This window comes from Larus michahellis, chromosome Z (assembly GCF_964199755.1).
Source record: "Larus michahellis chromosome Z, bLarMic1.1, whole genome shotgun sequence".
Lineage (NCBI taxonomy): Eukaryota > Metazoa > Chordata > Aves > Charadriiformes > Laridae > Larus > Larus michahellis.
The window spans coordinates 38,135,457-38,159,474 of record NC_133930.1 but is presented as its reverse complement, the minus strand read 5'-3'; the positions used below and the strand labels follow the sequence as shown (position 1 = coordinate 38,159,474).

General features: G+C 49.9%; 1 protein-coding gene across 1 annotated transcript; it reads left to right on the top strand.

Annotated features, from left to right (window-relative positions):
* Nucleotides 1-479: 479 nt before the first annotated feature.
* On the top strand, nt 480-17,421 carry KLF9 (KLF transcription factor 9). The gene is made up of 2 exons (XM_074569307.1): nt 480-1,384; nt 13,778-17,421. Exons 1-2 carry the CDS (start codon nt 916-918, stop codon nt 14,008-14,010), a joined length of 702 nt encoding a protein of 233 aa, XP_074425408.1. The 5' UTR covers nt 480-915; the 3' UTR covers nt 14,011-17,421.
* The last annotated feature ends 6,597 nt before the right edge of the window (nt 17,422-24,018 follow it).

Genomic DNA, 24,018 nt, shown 5'->3' with positions numbered 1-24,018 from the left:
TGCGCTGATTGGCTGGGGTCCTCGCCGGTGACATCAGCCGGCTCACTTCCCATTGGCCGGCCCGTTGCTGGGACCCGAGGCCTTCCAGGGAGGCACTTAACCCCTTCGGCGCCGACCCGGCCCGCACGCCTCCCCCCCTCCGCCGCCCCCCACTCCCCCCGCCGCCTGCCGCGGCCCCAGGCGCCGCCGACCCGGCTGTGGAGCGGTGGCGGGGCGGGAGGGAGCGGCGGCGCTGCCGGTGAGGCGGGGGGTGGGGGGGAGAACGGGAGCGGTGCGCGGCGGCGTTGCCCGTTTAAGCGGGCGCGGCGGGGAGCCCGGAGTAGCACGCGGCCTGGGGAGGGAGCGCGGGGATTGGCGGGGCGGCCGGCGGGCGGACACACCCCCTCCAGAAACGGGGCGCTGTGAGTGGCGGGGGGAGAAGGTAAACAGAGCCGGCCGGCCCTGCCCGCTGACCAATCGGGGGGGCGGGAGGGGGCTCCGAACCTTTGACGTGATGGGACTCGGCGCGGCCGTCCCCGGGCAGGAGCACGCGGGCGGCGCGCGGCGCGGGGGGCGCGCGGCGGGCGGTCTCCTCTCCCCCGGAGCCGCCGCCGCAGCCGGGACCGGGACCGGAGCCGGAGCCCGAGCCCCAGCCGGAGCCGGGCGGGCGGCGGGCGGCGCTCCCCCCCGCCGGCTGCGCGCCGCCCCCGGGGGGCGGCGGTGAGGGACGCTGCCCGGTGTCCCCGCTATTTATTTCACACACCCACTCACACGCCCACCCCCCCCGGGCTTCTCCGCGGGCGGGCCATGGCCGGCGGCGGCGCAGCCGGCCCGGAGGGCGCGCACTGAGAGTGCCCGCAGCCGCCGCCCCCTCCACACACACCCACCCACCTTCACACACCCACCCACCCCCGGTCGTCGGGGCGCGGCCGCAGCATGTCGGCCGTCGCCTACGTGGACTTCGTGGCGGCGCAGTGCCTGGTCTCCATCTCCAACCGCTCCGCCGTGCCCGAGGCGGCCCGGCTGAAGGTGCCCGGTGAAGGGGAGGCGGCCCGGGAGCTGCGCGACCCCCGCGACGCCTGGAAGGACTACTGCGCCCTGCTGGCCATCGCCAAGAGCCTGCTGGAGCTGAACAAGTACCGGCCGCTGCCCGCCCCCTCCGTCTGCAGCGACAGCGTGGAGAGCCCCGACGAGGACGCCGGCTCCGACAGCGACGCGGCCACCGAGCCGGGCTCCAGCCCGCCCCGCAGCCCGCCGCCGGGGCCGCCCCCCCGCTTGCGCGCTGCCGGGGCCGCCCCGAAGGGGAAGCTGGCGGCCGAGAAGCGGCACAAGTGCCCCTACAGCGGCTGCGGCAAGGTCTACGGCAAGTCCTCCCACCTCAAGGCGCACTACCGGGTGCACACAGGTCAGCGGCGGCAGGCGGGCGGGCGGCGGGAGGGGGGAGCCAGCGAGCGAGCGCTTGTCCTCAGATGAACCCGCCCGGCGGCGCGCCCGGCGGTCCTGCGCGCCCCCGCCGCCCTGCCTTTCCGCTATCGCGTGCTGCTTTTTTTTTTTCCTGTTTTTTTTTTTTTTTTTTCTCCTTTTCCCTTTTCCTTCCCTCCCTTCCCCCTTCCCTTGCTTCCCCTTTCCACCCGGACCGGTGCTCCGGGTCCGGCGGGAGCGGGCGGGGCTGCGGCAGCGCCCTCCCGCCGCGCCCTGCCTGCCCCGGCCGGGGGGGAGCCCGCCCGACCCCCGCCGGCGGCCGTCGTGGCGCGGAACGAACTTGGCGTGGTCGGGGGGCGGCCGGGAACGGGGACGGGCGGGGGGTCGCCGAGCCCGCTGTGGGCGTCGGTGGGGAATGCAGCGGGGCGGCGGGAAGGGGGTTTGTCCCGCCGTTGTGGGGGGCTGGCAGCGCGGCGGAACGGGGCGCCGACAAACCGGGGGCAGGACGTCCCCCGCCGCGCTGCGGAGGGGTGTGTGCTGCCCGCCGTCCCCCGCCTCCCGCCGCTGCTGCCGCCGGTTCGCCCCCACCCCTGCCCCCCCGCGGTGGGCGTTCGCAGAGCCGCCTTTGCCCCGTACTTCGTTGGAGGGGGGGCTGGACGCCGCGGTGCCGGGGCAGGGAGGGAGCGGCGGAGGCGGCACACACACCCACCCCTCTTCAGCAGCCGAAGGGACCCCGCGGGCCGGAGCGGGGACGAAACCCGGGGAGCCCATCCCCAAATGCGGCTGTCAGCCCCACCGGCTCCCGGTGCGCCGCCGGGGAGCGGGTGCCCCGGCAGGGGACCGTCCCTCCGCCCTGCCCCGCCGTCCCTGGCGGCGTCGCTTATCGCCACCCGGCCGCGGGCTGCTCCGCAGGGGCTCGGCTCAGCGGGCTGCTGGCGCCCGGCCCCCGCCCCCCACCAGCTCGTCCGTCCGTCCGTCCGCTGCGGAGGGTGTGGCAACATGGAAACCTGGAGATAAAAAAATACATGTATCTGCTGCAGCCGTTCGTACTTCCTCCGTCTCTGCCCGAGCGCTGAGCGGACAGCAATTGTACACTTTTCTGTTTGTTTCGGTTTTGGTTTTTTTTTTTTAATGTCTCTAGTGCAAGTGGCTGAATAAAAACCTTTACATGTCTGAACTGCAGTGCAGCTGGGGTCACAGTGCAGTCACAAGACTGCTTAAAAATTGCCCTAAGTTAAAAGGGTTGTGTGCGAGTATGGGAAGGAGCGGATCAAAGGAGACAAAACACTCCCGACGCTTATCTGGTGTCCTTTACGTCTGTTCTGTGGATAGCGGTTCTTTTCTGGATTTGTGTCTGTTGGAAGTGGTGGTCAGTGGTGAAGTACAAAAGGAGTTTGTCACCCGCAGAGTGTAGAGTGAGGCATCGCCGTAGCGTTTTAATGCAGCCTGGGTCGGGCATGGCCAGTGTCTGAGCCCCAGCGAAGCTCCCGTCGCTCCAGCTCGCCTGGCTGTGCTACGGGCACTGCAGAGGAGGAGACCCGCTGCTGGTCACCTACCTGTGCCTGGCTGGCAGATCTTGCTGGGTGCTTAGCTCGGGGGGAGGAGGAGGATTACTGGATGTGGCTCGGCGGTGAGCTCAGCGGGCAGGCAGTTAAGACTGTCTGCGTACGCTGGGAAAGCGGATGGTCAGTGGTGACCCCGTACTGACCTCAGGACTGGTGCCAAGGATTGTTGTGTGACCGGCTCAGAGGCTGTGCCTCGGATGCTCTCTTGGAGGCTGGATGTAACTGATGCCTCGCAAAATGTTGGCTCACGAGTGGCAAAGAAAATGCGTTAGCATCACTTCCACTTACTACCCCATGCTGAGATATCCACCCCAATGTGGGAACCAAAATAGGCATCGGCTGGGATAGCATTCTGGGTGATGACATGTAAATTAATGTACTGTACAGCCCACATGGCTTGCTGTAAGCAGTAGTGTTATAATAAGTACCTCCTGAAGTGGCATGAGGTTTAGCGTGTGCTGCTCACAAGTGGGTGGCCTTAGCTCCAAGTATGAGATGTTTGACTCAGACGTGCTGATGTACCATCACGGTAGTTCTGTGTGATTAAAACCATTACAGACATCCAGCAGTAATGAACTTTCAGAGCTTCGTAATATGAACAGTTAATTGTAGCTAACTGAAATGCTAAACGATAGTGCTAATGTTAATTATTTTTATAGATGGCAGAACAATTCCTTAGCAACAGTGGGATTCAATGGGACCTCTGGAGTTATTCATAACTGTGTATTGCAGAGTATCAATGCTTCCTCCTCACTACCGTTTCCTGCCCCCCCCCCCCCCCCCCCCCCCAAAAAAAAAAATTCTCGTATATCTGAGCCTCTTGAATCACTTTCATCTACCTACCATTTTTCATCAAGCCACCAGCCGGGTTTCTTGCTGCTGTGTAGTCTTTAGTGGAATAAGTACGCAGTCACCAATGGAAGCTTCCTGGTCTTAAATTTTTAATTTTTAATCCCAGTCTCTCTATCTTGAAAAGCGGCTTTCGGATCTCTGTTCACAGTCGTGAGCTTGCTTGTAGCCACAGCTCTCTTTACTCATGGTTACTAACCAAGAAAGTTGGAAAGCTCTGGATACTGCTCTGTGCTGAGCAACACTGTGAATCTAAAAGCTCACCAGACCATCTTTGGTAAACTAATGCAAAGGAAGAAATTAAATACCAAATAAAGGTAGAAGAGTAGAAGACCGAAGACTTGATGCTCAGAGGTTAGAGGTCTGTATCTTATTAATGATTCTTTAAAATTGTTGGTTCAAACGCATTCCATATTTCAGAGGCTAAAAATATCTGTATAACTGTTTCCTTTAAGTTTGGGCCTTTGATGATGACTCTAGTTCAACTTCCAGAAGACCCAAATTAGCCATCCATCAGAAATTGTCTTCTGTGTTGATCTTAAGAAAAAAAGGTCAGCGGGTGGCACTGCACATCCTACTTGTGCAAACAGCCCCCTTGCTTGCGCCACCAATCCCACTGAACTTGGCGTGACTTAGTAAAGCGTGATTTGTAGGAGGAAGCCAAGAAAGTCCAAACTCTGCTCCTTCCCCGGGGGGTAGTCCTTTCATTCCTCGCCAGATCCCTGGTGTTTGTGAGATACGATCAGGCACTTCTTCATTCTGACATTTATGTGTACCTACATTCAAAACGCATTAACTTGCAAAGGCGTGGGGATACAAGGACAAGTTTGTCACTGAAACTGAACTATTGCATCCCCTGTCCCTTTGCTACCATCCAAAAGTAAGTTGGAATTTATTATTTAAGTTTTGGTGTCTTGAGCAGGAAGAGCATTACAGGTAAGGTTGTTCTGTGTGAGCTGTTTCCAGTAGCACCTCTGAGGTGCATGGCACTTGGTGTCGGAGAGAAAAGACAGCACTGCCCCTGATGGCTCGCAAGCCAAAAACTGTTTCTCGGGAAAGCAGGTGGAGGGATAGCTCTACAACCTGACCATACCTTAGGTTTCCCCATCCCTTATGGGATGGTGCTATGGAAGTATAGGACACAACTCTGCTGAAGTTTGGCAGTGGCAGGAGGGATTACGAGTGGTGTGTCTGCTTGGGAGCCTTGAACACTGAGATGGTGTGACCAAGTCTTGCAGACTTTCCCTTCAGAGCATAAAAAAAAAAAAAAAAGCCCCGGCAAGGCGTGCAGGGGACCTGAGCCCTGGAAGCAGTGCTGAGGTCAGGAGAAAGCGAGGGACTGTGCTGACCAAGAAAATTACAAGGAATGGCAGATATGCAGTGAGTTACCTTGAAAATGCACAGACTTCTCTAAATAGGTAGTTTCTGAGGTTTGATTATGGTGGGTAATGTGTAGAGTTACTATTACCCTCAAACGCTGCAGGGGTGGGGGGAGCAGCCTAACAGAGAGGGATGTGCAGGCCAGAGGGTTTCCAGGGAAAATAAAAGCACACGAGAGTAAACAAGCAATCTCAGTCAGGAGGCTTGGGCAGGGAGCATGGAGCAAAGGGCAAGATACCAGCAGGGAGACAAACTAGCAGGAGAAACAAACTTTAAGGAATGTACATTTGCTATGATGCTGTGTATGCAAGCCAGTTAAAGGGCCCGTGGCTGCTGAGAGCAGATCCTCCTGGTCAGGAAAGAGGGACAGACAAGGTACCATAAAGCTAGTTTGTGAGATGCCTCCTCATACAGAACCTGTAGGAGTTTACGTGCCTGAGGAGGCAAATCCCAGATGCTTCTCAATACGTGGTGCTGCGGACCGATGGGAAGTTCACGTCTGCATCAGGTGCCCTTAATGAAGAGGTTAGACACAAAAAACCCAACCGTGTGTAATGTTCTCCCTTTTCAGCTAGGCTTTTCAGCCCAACTGCATCATTGCGTAGACTGGGTCCAAACTATACCAAGAGTTTTGTTACATCGGGTGGCTGGTGCACCCTTGAGCTCTCCTGGCACTTGGCTCTCACTGGTGTTTGGTAGCTGGGTTGTAGGCGGAGGTGCTGACCTGTAGGTTGGAGGTCTGCACAGTGAAGCTGAGGAGCATTTCTGGTAGAAAGGAAAGATAAGTGCTGCAAATGCCTAGTGTTGCAGTCTATGGGCATCACGGCGCTGATCCAGCCCCGGATCAGTTTTGGTTTGGCTGTGCTGCCTTGTTTTTTGTGTTCTAGACTATCATTAGCTTGACAGACTGTACAGATGCTGGTATGCTGACAATCCTCTGCTCGCTGAGAGCTTTTTTGGGTATTTTGTGGGAGCATAATCTGAAATTTAGCATTTTAAGCCCCTCTTATCCAGCTCATGCAATGTCACTTTGCCAGATCCTTTAGAATAAAACTGAAGAGCAGAAAGTGGAGCCAGCAGGACATTTTTTTACTAAATTCAGACCTCCATCTGAAACCCCAGTTCTCAAGGGTTAATGCAAATGAGCAAATTGCTGGAGTTCTAATGGGCGTGTTTCCAGGTCTCAGAGAAACACGATCATACTGACCAGAAGCTTTGCCAACTGAGTAAGGTAAGGTAGGCAAAAATCCTCAAGATTAAGTTCAGTGTTGCCTGACTCCCAGTTGTTTTTTGGTTGTTTTTTTTTTCTGTTAGAAAACAAAAACATTAAGCAGGCGCATGTGCTGCAGTGGGAAGGCACTCCAGAAAGGTTTGTATATTAACTGAGTCAACGTGAAGAAGTGTGCGTGTATGACAGAAGCAGTGAGCAGGCATCACCCGGAAGAGTGCGACTCCTGTTTCCAGCTGGACATATTGCAAATGCAGCTCTACCAAGCTCCTGCCGGCTGTTGGGCTGTGGCGTTGAAGATTGTGTTGGGGGCGTCACCCGCTCCTGTTGGCGTGTGCGTGTCTTGCAGCCCCAGTAGTTGGGATCCCTGCAGGAACGATCATTCCCCTCCGTTGCTGCTGTACAACAGTGCTGTTCACCAGGTTGCTACCCGGGGCCTCACAAAGCTCCCAAACCTGCGTCTGGAAGAGCAGGGAGGGGCCAAGTGAAGACAAAGCAGCTGGAGTCTAGGGTAGTGATGGCAAAGCACGCTTCAGACAGCGTTTAGCTGTGGTAGTGTGGCTCACCGTCTATATTCAAGTAATGATGACTGAATGGGCTGAGAGCACTCTATAAATACCTTAAACTTGAGGGAAGAGTCTGTTGAAATACTGGCTAATAAATTCATAGTGAAATGACAAAAATTAATTATCTTTCTGAATGCATGTAGAATTGCATTCCTCCTTCCCCTGTTAAAGGTGTTTCCCCTTAGCGAGCATGTAATCACTCAGACAGGACAGGAGCCTAAACCTAGTGCTCTTTGATCCCAGGTAAGTGCCTTAAGCAGGCTAGAAGTCCATCTCCCCCCATTGCTTGGTTAATATTTAAGTATTACTGCAAAACAGAGGAAGTTCAAACGGAGATAAGATAAGATAGGAAAGGAGAAGAGGTAGGAACTTGTCGCACGTACCCAAGAGCATACTGCTGAGGGCAGTCCTCTCAGCTATGAAAGCATGGACTTAAGTCTCTGCTGAATTTTGGGGAGGTCTCTCCTCTCCCAGATAGCTTCCCCAAATGATACGCAGATATATAAGGAGGAACAATCGCCCCAAAGAAAGCCCCAAAGGCAAGCAGGGAGGGTTGTGATCTGGCAGAGAAGCTGTAAGGATTTCCCTTGCATCTGATGCTGTGTCACATGGGGGTGACAGCAAGATTGCGTCTCGCTGGAGTTTAGGCTCTCAGCAGCGGTGGGTTTTAGCAGGTGGTTCTGCATGTGATCTTTTGGAAGAGATTCAAACACCTGCATGTGCAAGCAGCTGTTGAGTGGTGGGTTTGAGGATGTCCGAGCAGTCTAAATACTTGCTGAAAGCAGCATTTTAACACCTGAATTGTCGTGTGTTGTTTAGTCCTGAGTGCTGGTGGAAGAAACCCCATGCTGCAACCCATCCGTCCACTACCTGTCCCATAGACGGTGTCTGTTTGATCTGTTGCCAGACCAGATGGCCACGGTTTAGGTGTTGCAGAAACCCTTGTTTAAGGCACATGGTACCTACTGTCCTCACTGCTGATCTTGCTCTTGTGCTGTTTCACACCAGCATCCGTACTTTGTGGTTGCCACGTGTTTTAGTGATCTGATTTTGGAATATTTCAGAAGAGGAAGAAGGCTGTTTGAAAGGTCTCTGGTCTCTCTCTGCCCAGAAGTGGATGCACAGATGTCTGTAAGATCCATCTTCACCAGAACATCTTGCATCTGGACACTCAGTCAAAATCCTGTGTCCTCCAGGAAATTGCTCATTCACGGTGTGAGGGGGCAAGCAATGCACTGGGGGAAGGAAAAGTGAGAGAGACCTGGGATAGTAGCTATTCTGCAGCAAGGAAGATAGCCTGCCTTATTTTTTTTTTTTTCCTCTTGCAATAAGCTGGACTATGTTCTTGATACCCACCTACAGAACCTGTCATACTTAGGAGACACTGAGACACACAAGAGTGGTGGCTGAGTGGGGTCACAGGAAAGAAAAAAAGCAAAATATTTATCATTGTCATCTCTAAGTCAAGGATTGTGGTTCAGGACCAGTTATTACTAGGGTGCCAAGCTCTCTTTGGAAATTTTGAGCTTCAGCAGGCACAGAGGTGCAGGAGGATCTTGGAAGATGAAGGTGGAGGTTAGATTCTCTCATTTGAACATGCAGTGCTGATTATGCCAGTCCTGTTTTGCCAAGTAGTTTTGCACTCGCCTGGTGGCAAGAGATTTCACTATTTGGGCTTTCTGTATTTGTGTGCTTTCCTTTCTCCCTCTTTGCCATCAGCTACTTCAGGTTTCTGGCAGGAGGGGTCATCCTTGCTGGAGTTTGGTCAGGCAGGGCTTTGGGGCAGGTGAGGTGGATGTCCCTGCAGCAGGAGGTACTGGCTAGATGTGCCAGGTCTGGGGCCGGGCAGAGGGTGGGAGTCACGCACAGACACCACGTCCCAGAAGTCACAGTCTGAACCGTTCTTCAGTTTTGATACTTAAAATAGTCGCTGCCATGAATGCCAGGCAGCACGGCCCTACCATGTGCTTGGTGGCCTCATCTTTAATAACATAGGTCAGTTAAGGGTGTCTGAATGGGTGTCCATTCATGCAGCTGTAGCTGAGGTCCATTTGGCTTTCTAGTTAATGTACGTCATTAGCCTTATTTGACAGCAAACTGTTCTGCGTTAGCTAGTACTTGTGCCAGGCTCTGGACTCATGGCTGTGTCCAGCCTCACTTCTGTCATTGAGGAAGACCGTGGGATCCTAGCAAACCATTCACCTTGGCCAGACTCCCACCTACACCAACAGCAATCTCTGAATGTCTTCTGCAAAGCCAGTCCTCAAACAATTTTAGTAATTCATGTCAAATCATTACTTCACCACAGAAGCTCAGTGCACTCCAGTCCTAGCACGTGTCCTGTTACATGCCAAGAGGTTTGACCAAGCGTGTGATCATCGACTTTGCCTTTGTCTTTTTCAAACACATCCACACCCCCCTCTCCCTCCCCCCAGAAAAAAAAGTCACTCAGAACTTCTCTATCCCTTGGTTTTCCAAACAAATTCATCTGTGTTAAAGCCACCACAAGCTACAGCTCCTAACCTCAGTCATCCACATCTAAAGCACTGTTTTGTAGTGAGAGGGCAGATGATGAATCAGGATAGCAGTACCACCTGTACTATTAACAAGTCTGCTAATGCCTACTCAGTATTCTTTTTTCAGAAACCCTTCCTGCTCAAGACTACAATGTGGGAAAATCTGGAGTGTCCCAGGGTAGGGCAAAAAAGCTAAATAATTTACTGTCCACTCAGAATAAAATGGAATAAAGTAAAGTGGATCTGCCTCAGGTCATGCAAAGCAGCTTGGAAACAGAGTTTAAACTCACAGAGAAAGAAGAAACTTCACCATTTGCAGTAGAGGAAGGGAGACGGAACAGGGAGAAAATGTCAGGTGAAGCAAGAGAGCAAAGATCAAAAGGATCTGCAATGGCTTTTATATCCATATGGGATTTAAAGTGAGCCAGGGCTGCAGGAGCAGGAGTTCTTTGGACTCCAGAGAAGACCCATGAAGAGCCACCATTAGCTTGTGCTCAGCATAAATTATGTCTCCTACTACATTCCTGATGGCACACAGGACAAAGAATGCAGGTGCATTCCTATTATTCCTATAACCTGTAAATCAGCTTGTTTTACTTGTTACTTCTGTAAGTTGCCCTGGAGATATATGTGTATATATATATTTTTTAATAAAATTATTTACATCTTGTTTCTCTTGTGTTCAGATCGTATCACACATAGTTTTAAGGAATTGTGGCACACCATTGGCCATTCCTTCATCTTTTGATAAAATCCCATGTAAGGCGTATCTTAAAATGAAAGTAGCATACTGCCACCAAAGGAAATGGCGTATAATAGCATCCCGTTTTGATGCTTTGTTTTGCTTGTTTCAAGCTTTAGCATTACTACTTCCATAACTAAAGGGGAGAAATCATATGGAAAAGATACTTCCTGTCTGAGATGTGACACAGGAATTCGTGTCTCCAGCTGGAGGCAGCATTAGCTTGCATTGCAGCTCTGTGTGCCGTTGCCGGCCCGGCTGCGTGTGAGTTGCAAGACCTGTTTGCTCGGTGGACCCTTCTGCAAACATCTTTGCTGCTTTCAGAAAAATAGAGCGTCAAACACGACCAGCAAGTACAGCAACCAGCTTTGCGGAGTGGACCATCATCATGTGTCATCAGGCATCTCTGCCGTGCCTTAAAAGCCTCCTGGACGCACGCTCCACCCCTGCTCTGCCTATGCCAGTGATGGACCTATTAAGTCCATCACTGAAGCACTGTCCCTGTGGGCTGGTGTCATCGGTTACGGCTTTGTGACCGAGGGGAGCAGCACATCTTCAGGCTCAGAGACAACCCCTGCGGGCTTGGAAAAGCCTCCCCCCCCTTGTCTCTCTGCTCTGAGAAGTCTGGAGTTTAATGCGTCCTGGTGCCGGGGATTATGCCTGGCCTACTTTCATGCAGGCGCTTCCAAAGCGGCTGTGACAGCCTTGTGTGGCCGAGGTGGGGAAGCTGCTCTCCACCACTGTACCTGGGGGCTCAGCAGCCGGTGCCGGTGGTACCTCTCGTGCATCTCTGCTGCACTCGCCTCCCGCTGCACGGCGGTGCTCCCCTAGGGAGCAGGGCATGTCTCCACCATGCCAGGCTCCCCGTGGTCTTCCGTGCCCGCCCCCCCTGCCCCATCTGGTTCCCCGGGGACTGCAGTGCCAAATGTACACAAGGGATCCTGAGTGAGCCCTGCCTTTCCCCGGAGCCTTGTGGTTCCACCGCATAACCTAAAAGTGTTTTCCCCTGGCACGTGAAATGGGTGTGTGGGGTTGCGATGGTGGAGGTCATGCTGCTCCTGTCACGTTTCAGAGGGAATGCCAGTAACCAGACTCCATTTTGACTTCCCATCTGCAATTCCGGGGGGAGGTGAGCCCAGTTTCTCGAGGGCTACATGGGGTCAGATGTTTGTAGGCACCCAGGTTGGATAATACTGTGCCTAAAATGAGGATGCTGCACTCCAAAGGCTGTGATCCTTGCTGTCCAGCCTAGGCGTCTGGTCTCCCTGAGGCACTTCTGCAGGCCAAAGAGCTGTCCTGGGGTAGATGGTTGGAAATGTGGCTTCTGGGGATGGGGCAGGGTGCCCGAGGAGCAGCTCCCACTGCTCTGGGGTGTAAGTGCCTGACATAGAGCCACACACTAGGTGCCTCCACACATGCAAGATGTATAGCACTTCTCCTACGTTCCCGGGGGGAGATAGAAAGCTGTTCTGCACCTCCCACTGCTGCCTGCTTCCAGGAGCTGTGACAGAAACCGTGAGATAGATAGCAAAAGAGCAGTGCGAGTGAAACACTTTCCGCAGATGCCAAGGGTGGGCGCAGGGCAGGGCAAAGCCTGGGGAGAATGGTGGTCCCCAATGCGAGTGCTCTGTACGGCTCACGGTGCCGCACGGCTGGGAAACTGCCGTTGTGGCCTTCACGCATGCACGAGCCTACGTACCGTTTTAATTAACTTCTTTTATGCAGGCAGTGGTTGTTCAGAAAGGCTTCCAACCATGTCTAGCAGCGTACAGCAGGGAGCCAAGAAACCTGCTTATAAAAAAAGAAAGTAGCCCGGGGTCAGGATGGCTGGCAGCTGTGCCTCCCCTGGGCTCAGGCACCGGGCTGGCCGGGCTCTCCCTGCATCCTGCTCCCCGGACCAAGGATCAGCATTGCCGCGAGATGAGGGGAAGCATGGCTGGGGCAGTGGCTGCGCTGTGGCTGCCTGAGGGGCTGCTGTGACCTGTGCCATCCTGCCTCTCCCATAGCGCCGGCCGATCTGGGACGGAGCAGCCACCTGTCAAGGAGCACCGTATAATTTGGAGCCTAAACCATGAAAACGGCTGCATTATTTGAGAGAGGCTCCCTAGGGTTTTCAGGGCCCATGGAGTAGCTACATCTGAGTTCAGCTGGTCCGTCCTCATCCTCCTTGGCCCTTCGGGTGCCATCACTCACTCCCCCCAGCCCCCTTTCTTCTCCCTACAGCTCTGCCGTACTTCCCACTTGCTGGTTGTCCTCCTGGCATCTGGGCTGTTCATTCCAGCCTTTAGCCTTTTGTTGCTGCTATTGGTGTCTGGGGAGGACGCCAAGGCACACTTTCTTGTGAATGACTGCTTTTTCTGTGATCTCTAAGTGTAGAGCAAGCTTGCCTGTTGTGCCAAACTTCACAGTACCAAGAAACTCTGGAGTTCTTGAGTTTCTTTCCAGCTCTTCCAAGTTGGAAAACTCCTGGGATAGTTCTTACATTTCATGGTTGACTATAAATAGCTGTCACAATAGCTGTCATTTATATTCCCTTTAGGAGACTCTTAAGGAAGTGAATTAAAGCATCAGACTGCAGTGGTGCATGATGTCTGTGACTGAAAGCTTTCATGAGAACTTAAACGCCTTTGATTTCCATCTGTGCCATGGACTAGTCGGCCTTGCCATCAGGAAGCATCAGGTCTGTGCCTGTAGGCAAAGCCTGTGTGACCCATAGAGGTGACCTGCAGGGATGTGGGGTGCCAGGAAGCTGACAGCAAGTGCTGTTCAATCCTTACGCCTCTGTTTTTAAAAGCAAAGGTGCGGTGTGGTTTATGTTAAGGTGTTTGGTTTGGTTCTTCACCATCGTAGCAAACATATATACTGACAGAGCCATGAACAGTGAAGTAGTCTTCCTGTCCTCAAATCAGCTGTCTAAGAGACTGAGGGGAGACCTTTACTCTCTGGAGCAGCTTGGATTTCTAGGAGAAGGGAGGAGAGGGGGACGCGGCACTTCTCCCTGCGGCTGCAGCGGTTTTGCTCTCTGTGTTTGCAGCCCCGAGGCTGCACCACTCTCCCCGCTCTCTCCCCACTCAGTTCTCCCCAGGCTGAATGACTTGACCCAGGTGAAAGATTTTTTTTGGCTTCTTTTCTAACGGTTACAAATGATTTTATTCAGCAGAATGGAAGTGTCAGAGGAATAACACTGGTGCTCTTTTCCCAAACCGCCGTAGTGAGCCTGACATGAAAAACGTACAGGCACAGGCAGAGCTCATCTGTTGTTTTGACAGTCTTCGGGGTCATGTAAGGTTCTGCATCGGAGTGCGAGTTTCATGCGGTTGGAGGGTTTTTTGGCTTCTGCTGGAGGTGAGACTGAAACCTGATGAAGCGAGTCATCAACAACTCCGCAGACGCTGGCACCGCGGCAGGAAACAAAAGCAGCTTTTTCCCCTCAGCAGCGTGTTCCCCGGCTCCTCGACAAAGCTGGTATACGTGCTGGCCTGCTTTACCCCCGCCCCCCTAAACCTCTTGTCGTCCTTTCCTCCCCGCAGGCGAGCGACCGTTCCCCTGCACATGGCCCGACTGCCTTAAAAAGTTCTCCCGCTCCGACGAGCTCACCCGGCACTACCGAACCCACACCGGTGAGAAGCAGTTTCGGTGCCCCCTCTGCGAGAAGCGGTTCATGCGGAGCGACCACCTGACAAAGCACGCGCGTCGCCACACCGAGTTTCACCCCAGCATGATCAAGCGATCCAAAAAGTCCAGCTCTGGCAGCTCCTTGTGAATGCGGGGCTGGCCCGGGGAGGGGAGCTGGGGGGCAGGCGAGGTGCGGGCTGCAGCGCCGGAGCACGAGCATCCGTCGCGGCGCCGGTCGCCCTTGCCATCCGAAAGCACATGTAGCCAACGTTCAAAAAAAATAAAAAACAAATAAAGTACTCCGAGCCCCACTCCCTGTCCTCCACCTCCCCACCCTTTGCTGGGAACGGTGGTGTGGGGCGAGTGGATTGTGGGGTGAGAGGAAAGAGGGGATGTCCAGCAGAGGAGGTGACCACCTCCTCTCATACAAAGCATTGATGCTGGTGTACATACGTCTGACTGGATGGCCTGGCCTGTGCCACCACAGTAGTGTGACTCCAAGGTCTTTGTGATTGCTGTGTCATGAACATGTTTTGTTGAACAGTGTAATGCTGCTTGTATTTAGAGTTTGTCGAGTAAAACCACTTTCCGAGTCACATAAATAACTCTCAGATAAAAACTCCATAGCACATTGTAGAAGTGGGTTTACTTCTGTCTCAGAATGATCCTGCATTTAAAGAGACTGTTAAGAGAAACATTACATATGTTACTAATAGCATCTGATTGATATACTGAGATAAGGTGAATTTATACTCAAGAAGGCCCATTCACGTAAATGGGTCTTTTTAATTTTTCTTTGTATTAACTATACTTTTGAATATAAGCTGCACTTTTCCAGTAAAAACATGTATAATTCAAGCAGATGATACTTAAAGCAAAAAAACCCAACCCTACAACAGCTCAGTCGTTTTCTGACCGTATGCGTATTTAATTCTGTTATTCACTTACCTGGAAAAATACAAGTCAGCCTAGATAATGTGTTGGGGATGTGGGAGCAGAAGCATACGTCTCTCAATTGATCCTATACTTTTCATTTGTCAATAAATACAGTACTGTACTATAGAAATGCCACTAACAGTGCTTTATTCTGCTGTGTTTTGTTTGAATGGATGCATAACAGCAGCTACCATCTTTATGAACTGCTGCTTTTTTAAAGTTTTTTTTTTTTTCTTCCTACACTTGCCTTAAAGATTTATTCTCTTCATACCCTTGCCTAACTCCTGCCGAGTCCTATGGGAGTTGCGTGTGCTTATGGAGAGAGTAGACCTTTCCTTAAGAGCACTCTGCTAATGGAAACAGCTGAAGTTATTGTAAGGAGCACTTCAGAAGGGCTCCTGTATCTTTTGATCACTGTTTCTGTAGACTATGGGGCAAAACCATGGGCTAATTGGAAATACAGCACAGAAGGTGTGTCGTAATACTTCTTACGACATAAGCTTCCCTTGGTACCTTGGGTTGTACCTGTGTCATGCGTGGCACATCAAATAGTGATAAAGGCAATATTACTTTTATTTTAAAGCTACATTTTGCTCTTTAAGAGGAGCAAAAAGATCACTGAAGGAAAACTGGTGGTCATTAGCTGAGTATTTCATCATTTTTTATGTTAAAAGCATGAACTGTAAGAGGTTACCGATGATTATTTTGTTTTCTCCTCCCCCACTGCATATAGGGGGGATAATTCTGTTTACACATTATTTTTTCCGGAAACATTCTTCTGTTTGGTTTTTACCCCTTCCTCCAGAAGAGGAAGGGAAGGTGCAGCCCTACTATAGAGACTTAAGGCCAAATTCATCTCGTGAGTAATCACACTGAAACCCAAAGTGTTTCCACTGCAGATGAATTTAGGTCATCTTGTAAAATTCTGTACATAAAAAAAAATCTTGTTAGTACACCTGCAATTACAGTATCTTATTGTTTACCTGATAAAAAGCTTGCTTCCTAGAAACGAACATAAAGAAAATGAACTCAGAGAGTAGAGTGTTTTCTTCTACAGTTGTATAAGGCTTTCAGCATTAGAAATCAGTTTGCATATAGTGTTTTTACCTGTGTAGTTCATATGATAAATTCCGTCTATGTGAAGAGAACTGCTTTTAAGGCATTAGGGATATTGAGCAGTCTATGGAGTAAAAAGGGATGTGTTTTCTTCAGTGAAGACATCAGGAAACCAAGCACACTTTCTACCTCCGTTTCAGGTTTTTGAAACATTTATTTTAGAAACCAAACTTTAATTTCTGGTGTCCAAATTGAGTCATAGGGACATACGTTCTTCCTAATAAAAAATAGGTAGCCTCAGTATTTCTATTGATCTAGAAATACGAAAAGAAAAAAAGTGTTCTGCTTACCAGTACTGTTAATGCTGCCTTGCTGAGTGGGGTCAGGGCCAGGGGTAGCCCGGTGAGATTCAAAGGTGCATGCACATTCGTCTTCATTCTTCTCTGTGAAGATCAATGCAAACTTTCGGGTCCGCCCTGCAATGTGGGTTGTTGCCATTTTGTAGGACAAATGCAGCACTTGGAAAATTAAGGCCTGATCCCGTGAAACACAAGACGCCCTCACGTCCTATCAACCACAATGGGAAGCCACAGCTGATAAGCAGCTCCTAAATCAGTACGTAGATGTTTTGGTCACTTAGCTACCAACCAGCATTAACTGACACATGGAAGTAAATGGCCAGATTTATGGTTTCCACCTTGCATGTTGGGGGTAGAATGCACAGCTAAAGAAGCATCATCGTTCCTGCTAAGTCTGAAAGAATCAACAGGCAGGAGGTACTTTGGTCCGTGGGACCTGCAGGCGGGTGTCGTCATTGCGTGTGGCAAGATCCTGTGTCTGAAAAAAACCTTCCTAAACGGTAACCCATTTGCTCTAACGCATGCTGTATTTCAGCATCGGACAGACGGGATTAGTGCGATTCATCAACCACTAACAGAATAACATTGGGGATGATCATGTTTGCAGATTTTGTCTTACTGTTTTGTTCACTTGGGGTTTTTGGGGATATACTTCTAGTAAGAGCAAACAATGTCTCTAACACATAAACTGCAGGTTAGTTCTTTGCATCTTGAAGTTAAGTTTGGAAGAGTGTTGCAAATGTTGGGAAAGAAAAGGAAAATCAGGTTCTCTAATACCGTATGTACTTGTTGTACGATTTTGGAAATAGTTAATAGTGCTGAAGTTAGGACAGCTCCTCTCCTTCGTTAAGAAAGCCCATTACTATAGAGAAATCATGGCTTTAAAGGTATAGCTATACAACACCTTTTTTCAACAGTTTTCCATGACCTGTATTACAAATCTGTTTTCAGTTTGCAGATGGACTTAGCCCAGCATACACCAGACTGGACACATACTTCAAAATGCTGTTTTACAGACTAGTGATCTGTAACACTGTAAAATACCAACTTCCAACAGTTTAATCAGTTTTATTTTTGTACAGTATTCGTATCCTTTATAAGTTATTTTGCTGTCCTGTTTTGTAAATCACATGAAATTGTAAAAAAAAGAAAAGGAAAAAAAAAAGTAGGCATAGATGGTTTTGTACATATGTATATATATATTGTCCAAATAAAGAAAAAAGGAATTAAAAAAAAATAATGTTGTTTTGAATGATTGGAGTCAAGAAGCGGTCATGTAAACCAGTCTGGATGATTTTGAAAAAAAATACTGCTGCATGTGATGAAATCCATGAGTCGTGTGGTGGATGGACCAGCTACAAGGGTCCAGGTGTTGCTAGTCATTATTTTGCATGGGTCTTGTTTCTCTATTTTTCCCAGGCGTTTTCACAGCTATTCCTTCTGCCACTGCCGCAGGAACACAGAGACACAACTTGAAGTGGGGGAAAAGCGTCCCCTCAGCAGCATGCTCCAGCTCTTAGGAAGTGGGGGTGGAGGGTGGCTTGAGAGCAGCCCTGAGGAGAAGGACTTGGGGGTGCTGGTGGATGAGAAACTCACCATGGGCCAGCAATGCATGCTTGCAGACCAGAAAGCCAACCGCATCCTGGGCTGCATCAAAAGAAGCGTGGCAGCAGGTCGAGGGACGTGATTCTGCCCCTCTACTCTGCTCTCGTGAGACCCCACCTGGAGTACTGTGTCCAGCTCTGGAGTCTCCAACATAAGGGCATGGAGCTCTTGGAACAGGTCCAGCGGAGGGCCACGAAGATGATCCAAGGGCTGGAGCACCTGCACTATGAGGACAGGCTGAGAGAGTTGGGGTTGTTCAGCCTGGGGAAGAGAAGCCTCGGGGGAGACCTTATAGTGGCCTTCCAGTACCTGAAGGGGGCAGGAAGGATGGGGAGGGGCTATTTGCAAGGGAGTGTAATGACAGGACAAAGGTTAACGGCTTTAAACTGAAAGAGGGGAGATTTAGATTAGATGTTAGGAAGAAATTCTTTACTGTGAGGGTGGTGAGGCACTGGAACAGGTTGCCCAGAGAAGTTGTCAATGCCCCATCCCTGGAGGTGTTCAAGGCCAGGCTGGATGGGGCTTTGAGCAGCCTGGTCTAGTGGGAGGTGTCCCTGCCCATGGCAGGGGGTTGGAACTGGGTGATCTTTAAGGTCCCTTCCAACCTGAACCATTCTATGACTCTATAACAGTTTCTAAGTCTCTCTCCCATTGTTCAGTAGGTTTTGGGCTCAGACTGGTGGTCACCCTCATGCCATGCAGCTGCTCCACGAGCCTTCAGCCTGTGAAGCCACACTGCTGCCTTAAGATTTCCATGGGTTTGAAGGGACTGCTGATGTAAGGAGAAAAAAACATCTCCTCAGCCTCTGAATGATGGAGAGGCAAGGAGCCCTCTGCCAAAAAGCTCACTGACATTTACAGTCAGGACTAGCTAAAAGCAGCTACTTACACAAACTACCTTAACGTGGCACATGGGACCGGTGCTAGAGCGTGCTTGTAAGATGAGACCCTGGAATCCAGGGAACATGTAGCCCTCCGGCAATGCAGGTGGAGACAGAGGGGTAGAAGAGAGCCATCTGCATCTGGAACAAAACTTGTAAGCAGCCTCCAGGTTTCAACTTGATGCTGAGTTTGAATTTTCTGTCCTCAGGTTGGACAGCCAAAGGCGAGATACAACAAACTCCCCATAGGGCTGGTCCAGTTAAATGCCTGCAGGGTGGTTCAGAGGCCACATGCCTCTGTGAACTTGCCTGCTACAGTGGCTAGGATCACTTTCACCTCTGTGGGAGTAATGTCGTTCAGCACTCGCTCATTCAGGGCTAAGGAGTCAGGGAGGTTTCCCTTCTACATCAGAGCTCCATAACAACTGCTACATTCTCAATGGCTTTTGCTTTGGAAACAAAATCTCTTCTAGGGCGAGCTCCTCACACCTCCCAACCACATCTGACAAATTACATCGACAATAATTTAATGCAAACTCTCAACTGTCAGAACAAGGCACTTTCGCAAGTGCTCTTTAAGGGACTGCCTTAAGCAAGGGAAGCTTTCCCAATGGCAAGAATTTTGCAGCTACTGTGCTTTCAGTGCCATGCTCTGAGAAACTCCCTGACCCCTACAATACCTCCTCAAACACTTCCACAGGGGCTATGGAAATCTTCCCATGTCAGAAAGGGAAGGTCTGACTGGCACCAGTTCTAATCCTTAATAAACACTTGTTTCTGTATTATTACACAGTGTATTTTTCCAGTTCATGTATCTCTATATGGAGCTCATGTATGCCTTTTGGGGTGAGAGAGAGCAGAGTCCATATTGCTTTTAGCTTGTATTTTTGACATTGTTACAACTGTTACTGTTGGGGACCACTGGCTTGTGGCCCCCAACTGACAACTGATAAAACATCCTATTGCTTTTCGTATCTAAAGGCATCGGTTTCTTTTGGTATTGTCTGTTGGCTCTTAGTCCATGTAATAGCGATCAAAGCAACACCCGGATGTTAACACATCTGAATACGAGGTACAAAAGGAGCGGAGCGTGTAAACTGCAGGACTAGAAGAAACACTTGGTAGGTAAGGACAGTTTTGCGTCCCAAGATGCAAAAAGCCCTGTGGGAATTCAGAAGGCACAGAGAAAGACATCAAAGAGCACAGACAATACCAGAGCCCTCCTGGCATCGTGCTGAACAGGTGCACTGAAAAGTCTTGGGCTTCGAAATTGGCCTTTTCTTTCCTCTTCTGGCTCACGGTTTAAGTTACATCAGAGCTCCCTGGAGAGACCACATATAGGGGTTTGGACTCTTCTGCTGTTGACTGCTTTGGTGGCCTTGTGTGGAAAACACTTTGGAGAGCCTGTGAAAATCCATGCATAACTGCTCTGTCAAAACCACAAGGCCAGGGAAAACCACAATTGTGTTAGTAGTCTATGCAGTGCTGGTGGTAAATCACTGCGACTGTTTTACTGGATTACAGAAAAAGAATCCAGGCCTTACCTAGAAACTAAGCTGCATTCGGCTCTTATGTCCAATGAACCATTTTTCCCAGGGGTGTAATTTTTTAACTGAAACATTTCAAGCAGGACAGCCTTACTGTAAACTCCTTCAAATTGAAATAAAGGAGATTCTCCCAATATAACTTACTCCAATAATTTTTCATGAGCATACTGATTTCTGACATCCTGATTCTTGAGAAACTGCATACACACCGTAGGCTGTACCACTTTAATTATACTGGCATCAAACCAGTACATTTTATACAGCAAAGTGTATTTTAAATAGTACAAACGTTCTGACCACAAGAATCCTTCAGGAAGAGCACAACTGGGCTCAGAAGCAGACACACAGGGGATCCAGACTCCTCATCCACTGGGGCCCATAGAAAACCGTAACAGTGGCTTTTCACCTGAACAGAGCTTTTAAGCACCACTGCAGCAGCAGAGAGAGGGGCCGACACTGCTGACGGTGTCTTAAGAGCAAGTCCCTTTGTGCTCCCTGTGCTCATCATCTGCTTTGGGTTTACGCTGTGTTTGTAATTATTCCGGAAAACCAACAACAAAACCAACCACACAAATACCACAACCAGCCCCACGATACGTAGTAACTACTAAATGACCCCCTGCATGCAAAACACCACCCTTCATCCAGGCTGTCCTAATACAGAAAGGACAGCTGGATCAATGAGCCTCACAGGAGAAATATGGCTCTTGGCGATCCTAGTCTGGGAGTGCAGCAGCCGAGAAACCTTCTTGCTGTTTTCTGATGTTCAGGCTGGGACAGGGGGAGGATTTTTCTTGGAGCAGAGGTGGATTTCATTCTCTTTCCCATCTCCTTCCTCTCCAAATCATGATGCACTGAATCCTGGTTTTATTCTGAATTAGTAAGGCACTGGGGAAAAAAACGCTTCTGTAACAAAAAGTTCTACGAAAATTTATTTTGGACATTGTGTTTCAGTGAGTCAGAACTGAAGCAAGTAATTTTGGCTCAGAGTTATTTACAGTAAAGCTGGAGTGCCAAGGTTCCCCCCCTTCCCATGATGTAGCTTCCCTGCCAGACACCTCCCATCAGACGTTGTGCCAATCAAATCAGAAGAAACTAGTTGGCCAGCTCCTTGAAAGGTGAACTGTAAAGACAGGGGAGAGGACAGGGAAACGATGCATGCAACATCAAAACAACTTCCATAAAATCACAATAAATGTTGATGTAGAGTTACTAGGATGCTCCTGAGCCAATACAGCCCTTCACCTCATTGTGGTGCTCCTTTCCCAGCACAGGTGGTGGTGAAGGTTGTGGCGTGCAGGGACAAGAGAAGGAATTATGTACTGCTGGGACCATCCCTTAGCTGCTCCCCAGGGTCAGCCAGAAGACCCCTGCTCAGCTTAGCAAGCAGCGAGCATCTTTAATTACGGATCTCCCTCTCACATTTCCTTCCCTCCCCCAGGTAAACCCCACTACCCAAACCCTAAGCACGGACAGCAGAGATGGTATCAGACAACATGTTAACATAACACAAGTGTCTGCAAAAGAGAATGACAAGTTTCACATAGAATCATAGAACTGCCTAGGTTGGAAGGGACCTTTCAGATCCTCTAGTCAACCATCAACCGAACTCTGACAAAAACCATCACTAAACGACGTCTCTAAGCACTATGTCTACCCGTCTTTTAAATACCTCCAGGGATGGTGCCTCAGCCACTTCCCTGGGCAGCCTGTTCCAATGCTTAATAACCCTTTCAGTGTGAAAATTTTTCCTAACATCCAATCTTAGGTATCTGTTTGCTCTAACACCTTGCTTTCAAGAAGACACCATGGAATGGCATGGAAATTGAGCAAGGAAGGTGAAAATTAAGGCCTCCTAGAGTAAGAGATGTTCAGAAAATTAAGAGGCCTTGCTAAGGGAACAAGCAAGTAACTGCAGGCTCATGGAAGAAACCCAAGTCAGTTTCGACAATCCATACGGAGCATTGTTTGAAGATGGTCCAGAAGCTTCTAGAAAGGAAGCATCAACCAGAGAGCTTAGTAACAAAAGAGAGGGCATCCTGGCATGAACCATACACGAGAGCCTCCAGCAGTGTTAACTCTAAGTAAAATTTGCTATCAGGCCTGGAGTAGGTGCATACCCAGGCCTCTAAAGAGCACCCACCATACTTTTCAGTAAGCATCCTGCAGCCCAGACCAGCTCTGTGCATCCCATCATCTCTCACTAATGCTAAGACCTGGAGAATAGATCATAGAATGCTTTAAATTGGAAGGGACCTTAAAGATCATTTAGTTCCAACCCCCCTGCTGTGGGCAGGGACACCTCCCACTCGACCAGGCTGCTCAAAGCCCCATCCAGCCTGGCCTTGAACACCTCCAGGGATGGGGCATCCACAGCTTCCCTGGGCAACCTGTTCCTGTGTCTCAACAACGTTCCAGATGTTCCCAGTCAGAAACAGCCTTAACAGGCCTAATTTACTTTTCTCCAAAAAAAAGCCCAAGTTTCACATAAGCACATTAATAGTACTGTAGCTGTGCAAGGGTCCTTCCTTATTCTAGTTTGCTGCTCAATCTGACTAAGCAATCTCTCCCAGTTAACAATAACGTGCATGCTCGAGTGCCATTTTCAGAAATAAAATACAGTAAAGGGTGATTTATAAGTGCTTTTCAGTATTTGGTTCCTCGAGATCTTTTTATTTCTTGTAGTAAGTCACAATTTCCATGCTGCTTTTCTCTCTCTTTGTCTCAATACATGAGCAGACACAGATGTTTGTCAGAACTGCAGATGGTGGTGGAAGAGGAACTTTGGCAAAGTCTTCAGCTGGTCTAAACAACAGGGAAAAGTACTTATTTTTGGAGAAAGCTCAATTTACACTTCAGCTGACAGGACTATCTGGGGTCTTTCCACTTGTACATTTTTGAGAGGTCCTGCCTAGTCAGCAGGAAAAGCTGGATACTACGTGTATATTTAACCTAAACTCCCACTCATTCCCTCCTCCTCAAAGTTATACTGAGATTAATTCCACGGGTTTTTATAACAAGGGTCCCTGAGGAGCTGAAGTAGCAGTAGCAAAGCATGAGGAAGAGCAAGAAAGCTGGCAGCACAGAAGGGCCCCATACGCAGGTAAGGAATCTGAAATAATGCTGTAGCTACAACTAAGCGACTCAGTGTGGATTTTCATGGTTGAATACAATATCCAGTTCAAAAGACTTACTTTTAAGCCAAAAGGTCTCTGTATGTGGACAGGATGCACTGGGCACACGAATTAGCACGTCACCAACATGTGTATGGGAGACACACATGTTGTAGACCTGATTGCAAATAGCAATGGCTGCTTTTATACGCAAAGTTGGTTTTACAGTTCTTTTTTAAAGGCTTTAGCTAGAAGAGCTGCTGGATAGTGAAGCTCTATTGGTCAGTAACATGCTGGTGGTACGGTTTTGCAGCTCATTAAGCTGCCTGGGGTAAGGTAATATGAACAAGTGTCATATTAAGATTGCAGCCAGAAACATCAAAATCAGGACCTCTGGTCAAAGTTGACAGACCTCTAAGGAAAATGCAAACACCCACAAGCCTGTCACCCTCTTCACCTGTGCAGTGTGGCAGGCCCGTATCCAGAAGACATGACTTTTGAGACAGGAGCTGAAGTGCCATCCTCTTGAAATAAATCAGACGTACATTTCATACCACAGCCTGAAACATAAGAAAGGAACTGAACTCTAGGAAGAAATCCCACCAAATTCTAAGATGACAGCATTAAGAACAGATAGTGCTGTCCAGCTGTAGAAGAAC

What these genes read in the sequence shown, in the direction of transcription:
- KLF9 (XM_074569307.1), top strand. Translation starts at nt 916, where the DNA reads ATGTCGGCCGTCGCCTACGTGGACTTCGTGGCGGCGCAGTGCCTGGTC. An exon ending in GCACTACCGGGTGCACACAG is followed by an intron (nt 1,385 to 13,777) that starts GTCAGCGGCGGC and finishes TCCTCCCCGCAG; the next exon opens with GCGAGCGACCGTTCCCCTGC.